Source organism: Catharus ustulatus, chromosome 1 (assembly GCF_009819885.2).
Source record: "Catharus ustulatus isolate bCatUst1 chromosome 1, bCatUst1.pri.v2, whole genome shotgun sequence".
Lineage (NCBI taxonomy): Eukaryota > Metazoa > Chordata > Aves > Passeriformes > Turdidae > Catharus > Catharus ustulatus.
In genome coordinates, this window is record NC_046221.1 from 125456765 (window position 1) to 125477809 (window position 21045).

A 21045-nucleotide genomic window follows, 5' to 3' on the forward strand; every position below is an offset into this window, starting at 1 on the left:
TATATGTATGATACATATTGGCTGTATTAGCATGCACTAGAGTTCTTAAATAGCAATAGCAACAGCAGAATAAACTACCTTCTTAAGCTCTAATCAAAATAATCCTTACGTGTTTTTGTTTCTTGTTTAATTTAAAACTCCAGATTATTTTCAAAGTTAGAGTATCATGTTAAAACTTAATGTTTCATAATTATAACCAAAGCACCCAAATAATATAATTTTTACATTAACTTCTAGTGTTTTATTCTCAACTAGACTTCAGTTTTACAAATTTAGGTTTACAAGGCCCTTTTGTTTGTGTGTTTGGTCTAGTATATTAGTACATTTTAGCTATATTAATCTGATAAGGACTGAGGAGGAGCTAGAGTAGTCTTGTTTATGTAGAAAAATGCAGCTTTCATACCAGGTTCTGATTTTGGAAAAGACTTTTTAAGATCAGAGGTAATCCCTAAGATGTCTTCAAAATACATGCAAAGAATTACTTATTAATGAGGATTACAATTTATTTACTTTTTCTAGTAGAAATAACTTGATTTGTCTTGGTGCTTGAAATTTTTGCATGATTTTTAAATCCTGTAAATCTTTTAATGTCTAGTTTGAAACATCATTTATAATGATATTGATTTGTGCTGGAACAGGTAGAGCTCTTACATCTTGACATTCCCCTAAACATCTAGGCCACATTGCAGCATAGGTAAAGAAACAATGCTGGTGAAATACCGTATCTCACTATACCCCTCTTCAGTCCATGACAAATAGATGATATTTTATTAAAGATAATCAGATTTATGAGACATATGACTGACTGGGAATGGCCTGGGGATGCCTTTAATATAGGAGTGATGTATGACAAATCCTCTAGACCAGGAATCTAAAGACCTGCATCAGCACTGGTATTTGGTTTGAGGAGCAGGTACTTTGACTTGCTGCACAACCCAGGTCCCAAGCTGAGGCCTAGGAATTTATGTGGAGTAACAACATACTGGTGCTGATGGGAACTTCTGCTCTGAAAGTGACTGATGGTCCATAGGAAATTACAGGATTTGGTGGTGCGTCATTATGCTGAAAAATTTGGGCACTGCTGGTATGGAAAACACTGTTGAGATAGAAATGTGCTACTGTTAGCATGAATTCCATCTGTTTAAATAAGGGTAGACATGTTTTCTGGTGTTAGAAAAAGCAATTTTTCACTTTGAGTAAGGAAGTGTCTTGGAAGATTCCTCTTATGTTTGTACAGATGCTTGTGCTTGTGCTACAGAAGAACTGAGTGGGGTTTCTTTGAATAAAAATAGGGTTTTTTTAATATAGAGACTAACTTACATAATACTGGAAATAGAGTAACATGGAAGAAGTGACAAATAATTTCAAACTGAAGCTTAAAACTTGACAAAGACATTTATATCCAGCATTCCTTGACTTTACTTCATTCATGTGTTCCAAAATCATTCCTGCATTTTAAGAATGTGAAGGTTGTCTTCAGTCCTTTTTTCATCAAATTGCTCAAATTACTTCAGTAAATATAATACCTAACAACTCTTCAATGAGTAAGATCTGGTATTTTAAAGTATATTGAATGGTTTTAATTTTTTTTTAATGTAGAAAAATCATCTGACTACTGGTGAAGTAGATCCATATACTCAGGGGTTATCTCTTCCTATTGATGAGCGAAGATCTGCCAAGGTAAATTTATGAAGGAAATTAAGTAAATGGAGTATAACTTGAAAATATACTTGGATGTTGAAACTGTTACAGAAAAAATATTTCCACTTAAGTTTTTTTGTTTGGTTGTTTTTTTCCTTTTTTCTCTTACAGAAATGAATGTTTTAGGAGGTGAAAATTAGTAATAATTTTCAGAAAAGTCTGTTTCTTCATTTATTTTTTTAAATTTTTAATCCTAGTTTACCAATATTCTTAAGTTTTAGATATTTGGTTTTTATTATGTAGATATAATTCTATACTGATGTTAGTTTGAGGTTTGCTACCTCTGATCCACACATTTAGATCTGTTCAAAACCTCTAGTGGTTGTGCTTGGGTTTTGTTCAGCAATTGCTATTGATCTGATCTCCTGCCCTCACACTGTTGGCCTTATAGTCCCAGTTTCTTTCTTGTGTTTGCTTGTAAATTGATCCATGAATTTGAATCAGCAGAAACACTGTAATTTATCAATAAATTATCAGTAATTTTTCTGACAAACACCACTGGTTGGTTGTTAAGATTGGTCATAGCACAGCAGAGATTCAAGGCAATAAGATAACCTGTGTTGCTGGAGCAGGACCAGACATTTGCACTCCTGGGGGTTTTGTTTTTGATTTTGTTTTTAACCTTTGCTGCCTTCAGTTTGCACTGTTGATGTGTTTGGGACTATGCCATCACTGCAATCTGGTGCAAGACTTCTGCTATGGCATGGTTGGCCTTGCCCTTGTGCTTCAACTTTCTTGCCCCTCTTGTGCTCTTGGTCTGGCTGTAGGAGGAGCCAGGTGAGAACTCAAAGTGAAAATTGCTTTTATGAAAAAGCCCTAAACTCCATGTTATACAAGTATAAAAAGGAGGCAGCAAGAATGAAACACTCAGGAAGGGGGAAAGGACTCCTGAGGGCAGCATGCACTTGTATGAGTTTATATTAGCTTCAGGTTCTCATGGACTTTGTATTAACCCTTGCAAGTATGTGTGCTGAAACAGTGAAAAATAAAGTATGTTTGATTCATTCTGTGGAAATTAAAGATGTATCTGTACTGGAAACATATCTTATCATTGATGGGTTTATATCATATCAGCTCTGTGCAGGTGTGTTGTATCCTTTTTACCCATCTATTTGTTGCTCTTGCAGAACCTAAAAGCTGCCAGGAGATGTCACACTGTGCCCTGTTAATCAGTTGGCCTCTGGGCAGAATAATGAGAGGTTAATATTTGCATTCTGGTTTCCTTTATTAGGTTAAATGTGCAGTCACATAGCATATTGAATTTTCAGCTGAGTGTTTTGCCACCTGTTAAAGACAGTGCAGCTTTCATGACAGTCTGCATGCTTTATATTGTCGCTGTTAGAAAACTGATAGAAAACTTTAAAAAAAAAGCCCCAAAAATGAAACAGTTTTGGAGCGGATTAGTCTAATCTGCAAAACTTTTAGTAATCTGGTATTTACGTGGTGATTGAGGTATAAATTTTTTTGTTTGAAATTTGTTTGTGAGAAAGTAAATTTATGTGTGTGATGCTAAGATTTTTTTAAATACTTTTGCATTTTTATTGGAAAATGCTGCACTGGGAAAGAGCTTGATTCATAATACTGTGGTATAATTCTCTTTTCTTGCTTTATATGATTGTTGGAATGAGGTAGTATAAGAAATATCTATGTATTTAGATGCTCTGAACAGCGACTGATATCAAGAAATAATACAAGTTAGAGTTTGCTTTATCTGGAGAGTTTTGTATTTCATATTATATTATTGGCTGTTGATGTACAATTCATGTATATTTTTAGACCTGTGAAAGCTGATTATAAATGTTATCATGTTGCAAAAGCAGCTAGGACAACAAGCATAGATCCTTTCTTTTTTTGGTTTTCCTTGAATTCTTTGCATTTTTGACTTTTTGCAGTCAGTTTAGCTGCTTGTTTGAATTTGACAGTTCAAATTGTAATTGATACATCTTGTCTACACTTGTATTTGTTATCCTGTTTCAATTGTGAGGGGGCAAGTCACAACTAACATAACACAAAGAAATTGTATGTTTGAAAATCAACTGTAAATATGTTCAGATTGGAAATTAGAAGGTGATTCCTAATGGTTGGAGAGAGGCCTTGGTAGATTTTGGGATGGGCTTAGCAGGAGGAAACCTACCTGGTTTTAAAGATGGACCTTGATACACAGTAGTGTTTCTGGGGATTAGGCCTCCTGCCCAAGAAGCTGATTTATGCTTACAGATTTCAGATTAAGAGAAAGTGCTATGCTAAAAGAAAATGAGATAAAACCTCAAAGTAATTCAAGCCTTACTTGTACATCACAAAGAATGTGAAGAGGGTGGGAAAAACACAGTGTGCATTTATTCATTTAGTATTGCAGTTCTGTGAAGTTAAAAGCCACTAAAAATGCAAAGTTGTGATGCCCTTTTCAATGCCTATTTTAGGAGAGATTACGGCTTGAAAGAAACAAGGAGTACAATCAATATCTCAGGGAAAAAGAAGAATGGAATGAAAGGCTAAGGAAATTAGGGAAGAAAAACAGAGAGGTAATACAGTTTTACAGTCATATCATTGTCTCAGACATACAAAGTACGACAAAATACACAAATGATGTTGTTCAGTTAGGCTACATTTTTATTAATGCATCTAAGCAAGTCCTGTTTATGACTCATATGGTGCAGTTCCTGATTCCTGCTTCCATCATATCTGTCTGGTAGAAGGATGCTTTCATTTTGTCTGAAATAAATCACTGGGTTGTTCTTGATGATAAAAGTGGTATCCAAAAAAGCTGTCTATTTGAACAAAATGTTGAACTCCATGTAGTGTTCCTTAGCTTTTGCTTGTAGATGCTTTTTCCCTCTCTTATAGAAAGCCAGACAAGTATAGCAGCCATACAGAATATGGAGCTGTGCATTTGTGAATAAAAATCAAAAAGTCTTTACTGCTGAAAGTGAACTAGACATAGTCTAGTCCAGTTCTGAGCTGATGCCTTGGATTTGTATGGCAGGGAGAAGCTGGGAACACACACACTCCCCTCTGTTGGATGGGGGAGAGAATCAGGAGTGAAAGTGGGAAATAGTGTAGGTTGAGTTAAAGACAGTCTAATAGGTAAAGCAAAAGCTGCTCACACAAGCAAAGCAAACCAAGGAATTCATTCACTTCCCCTGGGCAGGCGGGTGTTCAGCCATCCTTGGGAAAGCTGGGCTGTGTCACATGTAACTGTGACTTGGCAAGACAAATGCCATACTCAGAATGTCCCACTTCCTTCGTGTTGAAAGTGACCCCCTATAGAGTGGATTATCCCTTTGGTCAGTTGGGGTCATCTGTCCTGATTGTGTTCCTTCCCCACTTCCTGTGTACCTGCAGCTGCCTTGCTGGTGGGGCAGTGTAAAAAAGCAGAAAAATCCTTGACACTGTGTTAGTGCTATTCATAGGAATTAAATTGTCCCTGTGTTATCAACATTGTTTTCATCACAAATCTGAAACACAGCTTCATACAAGCTACTATGAAGAAATTTATTCCCACCAAAACTAGCGAAACAGCCAGTGGGTCTGATTAGCTTTGTTGTGAGACTCTTTGTTCAAGTAATCTGGAAGCAATATTTTGATCTGTAAAATCTTTTTAACTTTAAAGTCTTGTCTAGAATAGGTAAATTTCCTTTTTAAAATATTTTTTGCCTCATTTTAGTGATGGACTGTAGTAATTTGGGACTCTGATCTAGTGAAAGTTTGATTTAAGAAGTCCTTCCACTTCTTTTTATAGGGAAATTGTAAGAGTAGTGTGAGAGCTAGGTCATTCTATGAAAGACCTTGTATTTGTACACAAAACTACTGGAAGTTTATTTTCTTCCTTACAGCAGTTGGCAAGTGCAAATCCCTCTGTATTTATAATTTCTGTCTAGAAGAATCTTTCTTATCTGTCTCTAGAAAGATTGTTTTCTTATGAGAGACATCTTTTCCTTTGAGTGCACTGGAGTGTCATATAGTTGAAAACAGTTTTAATCTGTGAAGGCATCTATAAGGCAGCATTCAGGCTTCCTTCAGATGCTGGAATTCATTTTCTCATTCTTACTTCCTTCTTCAAAGTTTGGAGTGCTACACAGCAGTGACCCCTAGGAAACATTGGCAAAAATGTAGCTTATTTTTGTGTGACAAAGTCCACAGATCAATACAATTTTTCTACATGTTTGGGCACTTAGGTTTGCTAATCTGACTTACCTAACAACATCTATTTAGAGACTCAAGAGTTTTTCTTTTTGCATTATTTGTCATCCAATTAGACCTTTAAATTGTATTTTTGTTATCCTTGTGTAGAAACAATTTTACTGTCAGAAAAAAACAAACAGAAAAAAAGTAGTCAGGATTTGTTGAGGTTATGCTGTCTCTGAGGGGTATTTAACTTGGAGTGAGAGTCAAATTACATATGTGACCTCCAAAATCTGATCCCACAGTTTAGATAGTCATAGGATAAATCCTGCTTTGAGTAGTGTTACCTTCACAGTTTAGATTAGGTTGGTCTGGCTTTATTTAGTGGAATTTTGAAAGGATGGAGAATCCACAACCAAAAGGCAACCTGTTCCACTGCTTTAACTGCTTGATCTGAACTTATGTCCTTCTGTATTGGGAATTCTTCTTTGCTGCAACTTGTGACTGTTGGTTCTTTGAAAACCATGAATACTGGTATCTCTGTAACCACCTTTTACGCAGGGACTGCAATTACTATTTCTTCCTGCCCCATACACACCCTCCTTAATCTTTTTCCAGGCTGAGTAAACCCAGCTCTGTCAGCTTTTCCTTTAAGAGCTCAAATACCTCAAGTATCTCAGTAGCCACCCTCTGCACTTTCTCCAGTTCATCAGTATATGTGGGGCGGGGAGGCAGAGACTGGACACACTACACCAGAACCTAAATAATAGATAAATACTGAGCAGAGAAGGATCACTTGGCTTGACCTGTGCAGATACTGCAGCCCAGGTATGGTTTGCAGTTATCACTGCAAGTGTGCTCTGCTGCCTCTTGTTCAGCTCCTTGCCCATGACTAACCCAGGCCTTTTTCTGCAGAGCTACTTTCCAGGTGGCTAGTGCCCAGCCTCTCCTGGAGCATGGCACTGCTCTGACTCAGATGCAGAGGTTTGTCTTTGCATTTGTTGATTTTCATTAGTTTTTTGTCAGTGTGTTGCTCCAGTTTGTCAAGATTCTTCTGAGTGGCAGTCATACCCTCTAGTATATTGATCCATCTTCCTAGTTTGGAATCCTTAATTTATTTTTCATTAAACTTTGTAAAGTATGAGTTACTGTTGTCTTTGTGCCATAGAGGAAAGATTAAATCAAAGATTAGTACACAGAAATACTAAAGGATTTCTGCAAAACCATGGTTTTTGTAAGGACTGTGTATTGAACACTAGTCCAGAGTGTCTACTTCTCATAATGACAATTCCTGAGGAGCAGAGAAACAGATTAAGAAATGCTCAGTTAAAAGGTTGTGCTCATAGGTAAGATGTATTACTTGAGACTTGCCTGAATCTGGATAGAATGAAGGTATCTAGTCTCTTGATGAAGTAAAGTTTGAAGTGTTTTTTTGATTCTTTATGCCTCAAAAACAGAGGATCAGATTGGAGTTCATAAAAGACCTGTCCAGTATTGATAGCCATTCTTCTGAAAGACATTAGATAAGAGGAAGACTGGTTTTTTTACCCAAGAAAAATGAATAAAACCCTAGTTTTTAAGTACTTCTTGAAGTATTTTCCTTGCTCACCTCTTGCCTTTGTTTCGGGTTTATTTGAAGAAATACAAAATTAAGGTTTTACTCAATGTGATTGTTTGTATTCAATTCTCAATATTGTTTCCATTAAACAGAATGAGATGCACAGGAATAAAGCACCTATTGCTGTTACCAGGCTCCAGCCAGAATTACATACAGAAGTCCAGCCCAGTAATACAGGTGCAGAACCTCCCAAGAAGGATGCTTTTACTTCCACAGAAGGTTGTGAAGAGCTGCTAAATAAGAGATGGCAGGAGGAAGACAGGTACCACAGGTTAGATGATGAGGTTGAATTGAGAAGTCGACTGTTAAGTAAAAGACTTGATGGGGATTTGGATGCTGTCAGTCGAAGACCTCACGGATTTGCTAGCCAATCTGTAATTCCTAATAGGAAGCACCATGGGTTTGATGAAGATGGTGATTTTGGTAGAAGATACCACAGAGTGGACCATGATCCTGAGACAAATGCAGAAGTGGACCCTAGATTTAGATGTGAAAGCACCTATGCCAGAAAAACTCCCCGGGGTTTTTATGCTGAAAGGTATTCTTAATTCCATTTTCTCCTTTATTTTTGTAGTGGTTGTTGATGGCCATGGTTTGCTCCCTTTAAATATTACAGAAGATTCCCCTGTGGAAGCAGGATTGTTGTACTTTCGTACTTACAGAAAGCACTCTTGCAATAATTTATAGAAAATGTGTTGAAAAATTGGATCAGTGCCTAAGACTATTCATATATTAAGAAGCATTTTAGATATTATAGCAAACCAAGGATACTGGAGAAATTACCCCAGAAGCAGCAGTCTACAATTAATTTTTATGAGGAGTGGTTTGCCAGAAAACAGATTTGAGAGCCAACCCCTGTGCTGAGAACCCAATGTTACCTCTGTTTCTTTAGTCAATGACAGTTACAGCAGTTCAGATTCCAAAACTGGTTTGAGCTTCAATTTTTGGTACATGTGACTATGCATATAAGCTGTAAAAGTCTGTTTTTTAAAAATCCTCTATTTTTCTCCATGTCTTGCTAAATGACAAGCTTTAAACATCTGTGTAGTTGAACCAAATCCTGATGGTTTTAATAGGTGCTAATCTCTATAATAACTACACAGTTTGAATAAGCACTTATGAAAGCCCAAACCAAACAAAAAAGGGTGTCTTATATAAATCATTCAGGAGGAAAACTGATATTATGTACTGTTCAGTATTAAATAGTCTTTGGTGTGTTAACTGATACATCGGTTGGGTTACTTTGACATAAATTGTTAATCTTTGTCTTCTAGCTTACTCATTTAAAAGAAAAAAAAAAAAGATAGCCTTCCTAATCATTCAAGGTTTGGCATTCTGACCACCTTTAGTTATTCCATTGCAAGAACTGGTTGCTTTCAAAACCAGATGGGCTGTGGTGTGAAACAGCACCAAACATGAAACTGATTTGTTGATACAGCTAAACAAAGCAGTAAAGTTTATTGTAAATAAATTTTCGTGTGATACTTTAAAAGTGTTAATTTGTTCCCTTTCCAGGGAATATGAGTGTTGTAGTTTTTATTAATGTTAAGCCTGTTACCAGAATTATTTTCCTGCAATTGCTTCAATGAAGGAACCCACCCGTGTTCTTCCTTTGCAAGGCAAAATAAACACGTTTTTTCCCCTAGAAAAACAAAGGCAAATTGTACCACTCTCAACAACATTGAATATTACGATAATGTTTTGTTGTTAGTTGCCGGTGGGTGGGTTAAATGATCTCTTGAGTCATTGTTTATAGGGATAGTTTTCTGGATAGTACAGCAAATTAATAACTGGGGTGGGGGGAAATGCTCTTCTACTGTTAAAGAATTTTCTGAATTGAATGAACTCATATATCTCTTCCAGTATCAAATACCAAGAGTTAGAATAATTTTTTTCCAAAAATAGCTCTTGATATTCTTTCTCAGCCTTTAAAAAAAAGTAATCGTAAAGAAAGTAAATCTGTGGAAAAAATGAAGTATTTGGGAGAGGGAGACTCTAATAAATAGGTTATTACAAAGTTTCAGACTCTGTGTTCTGGTGTGCTCCTAAAAGGCGTGTATTTATTCATACAGTGTTTCTGAAAAAGACTAGCAAATGGAAATAGTAGTTAAATAGATGAGAGGAACAATATTGCCTCTTTTCTGCTGAGATTCAGAGAAGAGTCTGCAAAATTCAAAATTTGTTCCATTCTGTAGTTTATTATGGGTGGAAATGAACAAATGAGGTTTTAGATAGAGTGGACTTGTCCTACAGCTTTTCAGAAGGAAAAATAATTAAAAGCTTAACTTGGTGTCTAATAAAGACAGCCAAAATATTTTTGAAACTAACAGCAATATTTAATTCTCTGTGTTAGTTAATACTCAGAAGGATGAGTGTCCTCTCTTTATTAGGTAGATATTTGCCACTGTCTAATGCAGTTGGACACAGAGTCTAATATTTAAATAAAAGTAACCATTTGATAATGTTTGAGGGTTTACTTTGTTTCTCAAAAGAGTTTATACAGAATTATATAAATAAAATATCAGCAAGTATGGTGTTTGAAACAACAGTAGACATCGTGTTGAATATTAGTGAACTAGTTTTATTTAATCCAGAAAATGTGGATGGTGCTTATATAAATATCTGTGACTAATATATTACCAGGCAATTCATGATTTATTTGGAGACACCTCTGAAATGGCTTTATCTCCAGTTTTCATTTAAAAGAGAATAGAGGAGAGTCTTATCTTTGCTGTTGGCAGGCTTGGTGCATCTTAAAAGAAGCAGCTGGACCATTACCTGAAGTCCGTGAACTTAATTTTATACATAAGATTGGGGTATTTTGTGTATATTTTCTACTAATGAATTTTTATTGAAAATTAATTGTCAGTATTTCTTTATTAAATATGTTTTTTAATCTAGTACTTTTTCCTCCTTTGAAAGGAGCTCCACTTAACCTCTTATGAAGTAAATTCAGTCTCTTCAAGGAGAAACATATCTCTTAGTGACAGCTCAGCTTCTGAAGAGTTGGCAGTTTTTTCTACATTTCAGGCAAAGTCAACTTTGCCCAAACATATTTGATTCACGATGGAAAAACTAAATTCAAAAGGAGGCATATTTTTGTTTGCTCTACTAAAGTTCTTAGGTTTTTATAAGGGGTTTATTAATTTGGAGAGGCAGATGTTCATAACGGGACTTTTCAGAAGGATTTCTGTTTTGGTGGAGGCACAAGGTCTGTGGCATATTTCAGCAAACAGAAATGGTGACTGGGAAATGAGAAGAATTGCAAAATGTTTTAGTACTTAGGAGTGGAATGCTTGAGTCCATCCCCAGCTGTCAGGCTGTAAACAGGAGACAACAACTTCTTGATTGAATTGGGCCAACATGTCTGGGCCTGCCGTGCTAAGCTGGCTGCTTTTTACACAAAAGGTTGCCTCTTGAATTCAAGGTTTGGTTTTTTTGCTTCCTTCCTGCATCCTTTCAGTACACTGGGAACTTGGCTTTCTGTTTCCTGGCTGTGCTTCTGTCTTATGTGACCAGCCTTGTAAGGAGTAGATTGATTGTTGTCATAAGGATGAACTTGATCCTGAAAGAAGTTCATGTTATGCCAAGAGGATAAATGTTCTTTCGTGTTGTTCTGGTGGGTTGTCAAGATGCCAGATCAATGTTTAATAATCTGCTTGCATCCTTTTGCCTTTGATTATTGACTTCTATTTAAATTAGAGATTGATAGAGCTGTGGTTCTTTTTATGCAGAAGAATGAGAATTTTTTTCCATGTTTACCTAGTTTTGGGGGTTTTTTGGTGGGTTTTTTTTGGTTGTTTTTTTGGTTTTTTTTTGTTTTGTTTTGTTTTGTTTTTTTTGTTTTTTTGTTTTACTAGGAAGTCCATGGTCCTGTCCAGCTCTGGAAAAAGTATAACTTTGATAACATTTGTTGGGTACTTTATTTTTCATTGAATACCTATTTTTGCCCTATTTTGTAATGATAACTTGAAATCCTCATTGTAGAGCTGTTATTTTGCAAGTCAAGAAAAGCTTATAAATTCTACTACCCCAGGACTTTTCAGGAACAGCTCTCTTGTGTCAATACAATATTTAGCATCTGTGAGGTTACTTGAAGTTTCAGTCATATGATTTCACTTCTTATGTAGATGACTGAAATTTTAACACCATGTATTCATGGTGTTGCCTGTCTTCTGCCTTGAACAAAAGTCACCTCACCCTTTTAAAGTCTATCAGGTGTGAAGTGTAGTGTAGATTGTCATTGAAGAAGCTTTTCATACCTGAATTGGCTGTTTCACCAGACTTACCCAATAACTGTGTGCTAAGATCTGTTGAAGACTTTGTTGGCTCCTGGGAATTAAGAGCAGCAAGATCTGTTTCAATTAATGCGGTGTGAGTGTCAAAGCCCTTTAGCTCTCAAAGCTCTTAACCAGGCTAATTAGATAAGGGCTGCAGGAAAGCAGGCTTGGGAATTCACATTCCAGACAGAGAGCTGCCCTGACAGTGCTAGCAAAGTGAATTATTTCTAGAATATTTTGTGATATTTTCAGAACTGGTCCTGCTGTCCAGTGTGCATTCAGGCAGCAAATCCATTTGCATGAAACTGCTGAACCTTCCATTTCAGATCGGCTGTTCCGCAAGCATGGCTGAGTATTTTCTATTTCTTTAAGGCCACATCTGAATGGGATGGTAGGAGATGTGCCTGCAGATTATGAAGAGGAGTTAAAGGAGAGAGCACATGTGCGGCCGTTCTCAAGAACTGGAGATTCTAGGTGTGGTATACTGTGTACTTTTCTGATAATTGCACTGCAAAATCATGGTGAGACAAAAAACGTTGACTTCAAATCCCAAAGCATTGTCTGAAATGTCTGATAGATTTTCCTGCAGCTAGAATACAGTATAACAAGAAAAATGTTTCCTCTGAAAATGGTCATTGAAGCTTGCATGCCAGTTTTCTTTTTAAATTAATAGAGCACTTATTCTCCAACTGATGACTTCTATTGAGTCAAACACTGTGGAATCCTATTTTCATAGTAGTTTTTAAATTTCTTTTCTTCTTGTTGTCTTGGTTTTGCACCTCCTGGAATGATCTAAGTGAGTGAAGCGGAAACAGAACACTTGTAAAGTCCTTACGTAAACTCTTGACTGGCACCATTCAGCCTGTCAGCATGGGTGAAGTGCTCAACTGAGTCAGTTTTTCTGATGGCTTCAGAAACCACAGGCAAATGGGAGTTGTGAGAAATGCCTTTTCACTAGGAAGTCTTCTTTTGCTTGGGATGTTTCTTTGGATTGTAGGAAAACTGTTTGTCACAAATGTGTCACATAGTGGTGTAAGTATGTCTGTCATCTTTCCCACAGATTGTGTAGGACATTCTTGAGTTTGATCATTCCATTTTCTTTTTTGTCTTTGCCAGAAGTCAGGTACGGATTAGTTCTTCAGCTAATGGACAGGCCAAGTCTGCAGCTGAAAGGCAGTATGCAACAGGCCTTGTTCTTGGTATGTATAAAATCCTTACTAATCACACTGGGTTAGACTTTCTTTGTGTATGTTATTTCTCCATGTGAATAGTTAAAAACTAGAAGAAGTAGCATTTTTTTTTCCTTTTGTTAGTTGTCTCCATGACTAGTAAATGAGTGTTATTTACATAGAGAAACTAAAGCAAAACATATTCCTTTCTCCCCTTAATGTAACTTACTAATTGATTTTTGACTTACTAATTAATTTTGAAGAGTCCAGGTTTCTTCTTAGATTTCTTTAACATTCTAAGGCCCAGATAAGTGATTAAATTGTTTTTGCAAAATTAAGTATGAGAGAAATCTTAACCTCTGTGCTGTAAAAGACACGGCTTTATAGTGAATTTTAATTGCAGAAATATGAAAAATTGTACTGTTCACACCTTTGGGCGAGAACAAATGATTCTGATTCTCTCATGTAGCCATAAAATTCAGCAGGAAACACTATCCTAGTGAAGACATAGCGTTCTTAGCTCAACTCAGGAAACTAAGGCAAGAATGAAAGAACTGTAGTACTTTGGAGGGGAGCTTTTGAAGGCAAGCTAGCTTTGAATTCTGGCAAAATAGATTGACAGTTGTCAGAGTAATTTCTGTTTGAATTTACCTGATCTTCAAACTTATATGTGGCAGGTCAATTTTTTGGAGCTGTTTAAAGGCAGTGTTAAACCAGTGGTGTCATAGTGGTCACTTTCTGGTCTGTCCAGTCGTCTCATTTGTAGTAACTTGAGAACACAGAGGTGTGAATTTGTACTCCTAGCAGTCCTGGTTAGAAGAGTATTGTAAACTGTGATGTGTAAAGATTAAGTAACTTAAAACTTAAATTTTTTGAAAATGAGAAGTCATTTCAGACTCCCACAAACTCACAAACCATGAGGTTATCTTGCACATTTTGGTCACTTTGTAGTCACAGCACAACAGTAAAATGAAAAAATCAGTCAGTCATGCATGAGGTTTTGTTGCTGTTCTTATTTGGCTTTTGTTTTAGTTTCTTTCCAGCTTCCTCCTCTTAATTATTCAGGTGTACTTCGCCGGAAGTCCAATCAGTTTGTGCATGGAGCATGTTAAGAGTCTTTGTGTCTGATAGTCATACAATGCAGAGAGTGCTGCTGATGTTTTTTAGGGTTTTTTTTCAAAATAATAGGAGACCTGTGCACTTGTTGTGGGGGAACCACCACAACCTGAAAGTTTTTTGTTCTCCTTAAAATCTACATGAGCTGTAACCACAGTTTCCTTTTACATACACACACCTGTTGGTACTTGGCTAATTCTTAGTAGTCATGGGAACCATCCTAAAAGTGAAGCCATTTGCTTTCCTCCCTCTGGGTTTTACTTCCTTCAGTTTTAATTTTCAGTTTTATCCAGAGCAGTGCCTCATAATTTTAGAGCGTTGTAGTGTATCTTCCTTAGGTGAACATTAGACCAAAAAAAAAAAAAAGTTACTTTTTCTAGTTGCTGTTGTATCAAATAGCTTTGAAATTTGTAGCTTCCTGAGTATACAAAACCAGGCAAACTAGGAAAATAATGAAAATTTTAGTAGCTTTGATCATCATACTCCAAACAAATTGTCTGTTAAAACTAGATACCTATTTTTTTTCTAGTCAATAGAGATACAGCGTTTGTATAGTCTGCTGTGTTTCAGTTTCTAAATTGACTGAAAGGCGATGTTTCTGTCCAGTACCTTTTCTGTACTTCTTTGGAGCATTTATACAAATGTGTGATCATTTCCATTAGGTGGTCAGGACCGAGAACTTCTTCAAAGGCGAAAGGAGAAGTACAGACAAGAACTAATGGAGCAGATAGCTGAGCAACAGCGGAATAAGAGACGGTAATGGAAAGTTGCTCTATTTTTAAAAGATAATGGCTGAAATTTAAAGGCATTCCATTAATTCAGTGTGGTAAGAAGAAATTTCATAACTAAGGAATTCTGGGTAGCTGAGTAATATTGCATTTAATTAAACTCATTGTCATAAGAGCTTTAGTTTTTAATGAACATATTCACAAGCTTTCAGTGGAACGAAGAAAACCCAGATACTTTTTCATTTTTAAAACTCGTTTTTTAGTTTCTTAAGGGTAAAGAAACTTTAATTAAAGTTATCTTTTTTTACTGGTACAGGAGTGCCTAAGTAGTTGGCAAAATTGAAAATTAGTTTTGTTTTTGCCCTCCAATTTTGGAAAGTAACCTGTCATTTTTAAAACGTTTGATCATCTGGCTTATGCAGAATAATAAAATAGGAATTTCTTCCTTACCTGTTAGTTACTCTCTACTAAATAATAATGTCTGGATACATAAAAACACACAGCAATAGTAGAGAAGGGATAAGGAACTAAAATCAGTTACTATTGACAGTCTCATTGTCATAAAATTGTACACGCAGAACAAGACTGAGCCCATAAATCACAAAACAGTATTTATTGCTACACTTTTGAATCATTCGTTTCAATGTGTTTAATATTAACTTCTTGAATGTGAATAAAGACAGTTTTTTTAGGAATATCCTGAAAAGTTGTAGTAAAAATTGGTTTCTCCTTTTATAGTAGTTGAATTTTTACTAGGTGAAATAGGTGATCGCCAGATACTTCTTGAGCGTTCTGTGTATTTACAAATATTATTTAATTTCCTTCCCTGACTTCAGAAGAAATCAAGTGGGATCATTGTCTTCTGTTATCCTGTATTTTCAGAGTTCTTTTGACTACAGAGTTGTGAACTTGTACTTTGAAAGAATGAATACAGGTGTTACTGCTTTCTGATTTGATCTTTTTTTTTTTTAAAAAACCCAAAATAGTGAGAAGGAACTTGAGCTCTCAGTTGCTGTTTCTGGAGCTCGAGACCCAGAAAAGAAGGTAAGAAATTTGGATATTCTTCCATCTATGTAGCCTATTCTTTTTTTCTTACGTGCACATTGTGGTTGCTCAGTCATAAAACTCTGTAGAGTTTCTACAAAATTATAAATGTTGGGGTATTTAAGAGTACATCAGTGTATAAAAAAAAATGAAGCCAAGAATGATGAGGCTGGGTCATGGTTTAACCCTAGCCAGCAGCCAAGCCTCACAAGCATCTGCTCACTTGCTTCCCCACCACATGGGATCAGGGGAAGAATATGAAGGGTAAAAGCTGGAAAACTCATGGGTTGAGATGAAGACAGTTTAACAGGGAAAGCAAAACAAAAAGAAGGAATTACAGTAATTTCATGATTATAAGCCACACCATTTTCACTAAAATTTTGGTCCGAACCCAGAAGTGCGGCTTATAATCAGGTGCGGCTTATATATGGACAAAGAACGAAAAGTTGCTGTTTTAGTTTGGAGAACAGGTGTCTGCTGAGAAAGGCAGGAGCTTCTCTTCGAAATGTAGGATGTAAACCCCCTCCCTCCAAATTATTATAATTTTGAAATCAAGGGGCTTTCAGGCAAAGATATGGGAATTAGGAATACCAGTTTTTTACTAGGGAAATTAAAATAGAAATACAGTACTACAGAGAAACAAACTCCAAACCCTGACAAAGTCAGAGTACAACCTGACACCCCATCAGGCAGGGTGTTGGTAGCAGTCCCATTCAATGGTGGCTGCATCCTCCTGCAGTGACAGATGTGATTCAGTTGAAGCAGTGCTCCTGTAGAAAGTGCAGTTTCCCTCTGGAGGTCCAGTGGTGATGTGGAGAAATCCGGTTTTCCTCTGGAGTCCAATGGAGAAAGGGACTCCCTTAGTGTCCCTAAACCTCTGTTTTTAAGAAATGTTGGGCTCTTCCCCCTGGCTGGAGCATCTCCCAATGGGATGCAGTAATTTTATCAGTCCCACAGTGGGACTCAATGGGCCATTAGCAGAAAATGACTCGCTGGAGGAAGGATGGGTTGTGAAAAGATAAAGAACAATGCCCCACCTGGTTTCAATGGATGGCCCATTAGCAGAATATCTGCCATGGAGATAAGGATCACTGCCCCCACCCTCAACAGATGGTGATAGAATAGATACTTTTTATCACACTCTGTAACCCAAGACAGTTGCTGACACCCGGACATGTGGCTTATAATCAGGTGCAGCTTATAATTGTGAAATTACTGTAATTCAGAGCTACCCATGGGCATGCAGGTGTTCAGCCATCACACGTCTTGGGAAGACAAACAACGTCCCTCCAAACATCCTCCCCTTCCTCCTTCTTCCCCAGCTTTATATACTGAGCATGATGTCCTATGGTCTGGGATATCCCTTTGGTCAGTTGGGGTTGCCTGTCCCAGCTCTCTTCTCCCAACGCCCCCAGCTGCACCCAGTCCCCTCACCAGTGTGGCAGCAGAAAAAGCAGAAAAGGACTCATCTCTGTGTTAGCACTGATCAGCAATTAAAAAAACAAAAAACCAAAAAAACCCCTCTATGTTATTAACCCTATGTTCAGCACAAATCCAAAACACAGCCTCACACCCGTCACACTGAAGAAAATTAACTCTTCCCCAGCCAAAAGCAGCACAGGGTGTAAGTCATTACACGTGCTTTCAGCATAAGAGGAAAATATTTTCATGGAAGTAATTGAGCATTTTCTTTTGCTCTGTCCAAGTGGAAATTTGTACCAACAGTGGGTACCATGGATGGAATACTTAGTGTCCAGCCTCTTAAATGCACACAGTAGTAACCTTTCTTTGGGAATGCAAAGTATGCTGCAGAAAGCTTTTTCTCAATTAAAAAAAAAGGTTGTTTTGCAGATGAGTTGATCTCATTATGAATTATTAATTTAAAATTTGTAATTTTTTTTTGTAAATTTTTTTAAAGTGATATAATATAGTGTTTACGATTTCAAGCATTTTTATAAGATTTTGTAAAAAGCAAAATATTTGGGATTGTGTTGTTTGTAAAACTTAATGCAGAGTTACTACTGTTTCCTTAGTAAGGTGATGATTACATTAAGAATTTTGATTAGCATTTATCCAGGAGTAGGTTGTCAGCACCAGTAATATTTTTAGAAGACTGATAGTCTCGCAGAGACTGACAGAACTTTTGTGATTTGCACGTACTTGCTGTGTGCCCAAAGCCATTGCAGGGTGGGTATGGTGGAGATGTGCTGTTTAAGGTGTAGGGTGGTAACTTTCAAGCAGGAATATTATTAAGTTAACTGGTTATTGGTTTAAATTATCACCAGTGCTGTTTCTGGGAAATGCTTTGATGCAGATTGAAACTTGTGCCATTTTTGGGGGGTTCAGTAGAGGTTAAAGAAGATCCTCTTTGCTAGAAAATGAAGGTGAATGAATAGCTGTAAGATGCTATTAGTCATATCATTGTGGGTCCCTTCCAACTCTGAATATTCTGTGAGTCCCTTCCAACTCTGAATATTCTGTGAAACCATTTATTTCTTTCTGTGAAACTTGTGAGACTGGAGACTGAGAATGCACACAGACAAGCAATGAAGCTGAATCAAAATCTAAATGGGGAGGGAAAACACCTGTCTGGTTGCATGTTCCTGCCCTCCCTGCGTAAAGTGTCTGTCAGGCTTGTTTGGTCCCTGTTTCAAACTGATTCAGCTCGGTTATCTGGCAAAAAGCTGACTCTTTTTTGCTGCTTTTGTTGGTATGGAGGGGTCAGCTGATCAGGGATTCAGATGGTGAAAGGGAGAGGAATGGAGGGTACATCTTGGAGGCAGGCAGGAGTGGAGGGAGAACTGAGCAGAGGATGCTGGCTCTTCTGGCTCAGCAGGCGGCAGGGTCAGTGTAAACAGTTTCGTGTAATCAAAGCTGGCTATGCAGAAGCATGCTGTGCTGCAGCACTCAATATACCAAACACATCTCAGTCAGAGTCTGCAAAGTGCCTGTTGTAGGAACAAAATTATATCTAGAGTGAGTACACGGCATGCATAGTGTTTTAAAAGCACTAATTTAGCTGAAAGCCTTCAATTAAGTTGAATTGCTACATTCATTAAGCATCAGTCACTGTTAGCTTTAAATTGCCTCTCAGGGAGAGATTCTAATTAGGTGCATTTCTTGATTAATTACAGGTTGGTTAAATAGCAATGCCTGATTAAGAATCTATAAATGTAGAGTGTTGTATATACCGCTTATTTAAAGTGAAACAATCCCCAGGATGGACTGAGTACTGAAGACACATCTGAAATCAGCTGTAGAGCTGAAATCTGGAGCACTTTGGGAGTGGTTTCATATTAAAGTTGTTAGTGAGAAAGGCTGTTTTAAATGTTTACTGCTCAAGACACTGTATTTGAAAACACAAAGTCTGTAGACTGCTTTATAAAGTTCAGTTGCTTTAGCTATTATCTGTTGTCTAATTCTGTGCTCACATCTAGAAATTTGAAGTTAAATAAATAAGAAATACTCATGTCTAGTAGATTTTGAGAATTTTTACCTAAATGCTGTAGTCCTTGATCAGTGAGTACTAACTGCCTTATATATACTGTCTTGCAGCTAAGTGATGTGGAGGTAAAGATTTAATATTTTGTTGAAATATTTCCATATTGTAGGGTATATGGTTTTCTGATAGATATTTAATGTGTAGCTGGTTTCGGGTACTACTTTCTCTGAATGCATGTTAGTTAAGAACTTCAATACTAGGACCAATAAATTCAGAACAAAACCTGTTTTACTTATACCGTGTATGATTTGTTTCCATTATATTGCCTTATTTAAACAAACATTAGAAGAGTTACACAGAGCAGTTGCTGTAAGGGCTTTCTGGGTGTGATAAGATAGTTCTGAAACTGATTTGCATGCCTTCACATTGTTTGCATGTTGCTTTTGACTTCTGAGGCTGACAGTTATCAATAAACATTTGCTACTTCTGTTTTTAAAATAACTCCCCCCAAAAACTCTAAATGTTGTGGTTGAAAAAATTAATAATATCAAAGGAATTTTAAAAATAATGGTATTGCAAGGAAATGTTTATTGGAAAGCATCTCAGTGTGCATTTGATTTTAGTTTTTACTGATTATGAGCTATTTCAATCTTGGGGTGGAGGGGAGGGGTTTCAGAAACTTCTATGCATAGTATGAGAATACTGTCACTGTAGAAAACTGGCAGCTGTAGATAAACTGTTCTACAGACAGCTGTGGAAATGTTCTGTTTTTCTGGACATTAACTAGATTCCTATATTTCCTGACACCTATGATAAGGTTGCTTTTTGTAAATCTCTGATAAACTTCCTAGATTTCCTTGTAATACTGGATTCCCAGTACATCACTGGGAGGAAAAAATGCAGTTACTAGAAATTTGAACAGCTAGTTGGGATTCAGTGAAGTGTTTAACCCAATGTAAATGGAGATTCAGAATATTTCCTAGTAATAAGGTTACTTTTTTGTTTTGTTTTTTCTCTCTCTTTACTTTTTTTTTTTTTTGCTTCAGCCAAATAGATTGAAGCAGTTTGGCTTCACAGCAAGAGCTTTTGAAGAGAAAGTACCTCCTGAAAGGCCCAGGGTGGCTTTCCAAACTCCAATGCCTGCACGTTCAACCTCTCCAGTGAATGAAGACTCTCAGAGTGATAAAGACTTTCAGAGGGGTATAGTCAGCAGTCTTGGGGAAATGGCAGCTTCCAGGTGCTTCATCATCATGTTCATTTCACATGTTAAATAAGATTTTTGTTTAGCATGTTGTTACTGCTGAGGTAGAACGCAGAAGTACTGTTGATCCTTCTCCAAGGAACTGATGAAGACAGAAATAATATTTTGACAAATAACAGAAATCTAGCTACTTTGCACTGGAAAAAAGTTTTAATGTCAATTTCCTCATAGTTTATTGAAAGCATTCATGGAGGCTGAATTATCTCTGAAGGGCAGCTCTCTTAGTTGGGTATTTGTGTAGGAAAGGGTTGAGCTGTAGAAATTATGTCCATGCCAGTAATAGTGAATCATGTTGTGAGAATGCTTGGGCTCATGCCCTGCAGAGTCCATGTTTTCAGAAGGCTGGTATGGCATGAGTTTGGCTCCTATTAATTAAGCAGTCTCTCAGGGCTGAGCTCAGGAATGCCCTGTAGGCAAGGACCGCTTCTACTGGGTACTGTGATTGTGATTAAACTGTTCAGGGAGAGAAGGAGCTTCAGGCACATGGCTGAAGCTGTGCTGGGCTATTCACCCTTTGACCAGATCTTGCCTTGTTTTCTTTACTGATGCAGCCAGGAATTGCCA

At 37.0% G+C, this 21045-nt stretch overlaps 1 protein-coding gene across 14 annotated transcripts in view; it reads left to right on the plus strand.

The window, feature by feature from the left end:
- The window catches only part of CSPP1 (centrosome and spindle pole associated protein 1), a 64945-nt gene that overhangs the window by 11839 nt on the left and 32061 nt on the right, over positions 1–21045 (plus strand). For 8 of the 14 annotated variants that reach the window (XM_033069266.2, XM_033069281.2, XM_033069326.2 and 5 more), the window contains 8 exons: positions 1600–1680; positions 4122–4223; positions 7534–7979; positions 12094–12195; positions 12838–12920; positions 14669–14762; positions 15721–15778; positions 20267–20457. In XM_033069266.2, the coding sequence (XP_032925157.1) occupies positions 1600–1680; positions 4122–4223; positions 7534–7979; positions 12094–12195; positions 12838–12920; positions 14669–14762; positions 15721–15778; positions 20267–20457 (1157 nt within the window). The remainder of the gene's footprint in view (positions 1–1599; positions 1681–4121; positions 4224–7533; positions 7980–12093; positions 12196–12837; positions 12921–14668; positions 14763–15720; positions 15779–20266; positions 20458–21045) is intronic. The other 6 variants (XM_033069323.2, XM_033069324.2, XM_033069274.2 and 3 more) reach the window with 6 other exon arrangements.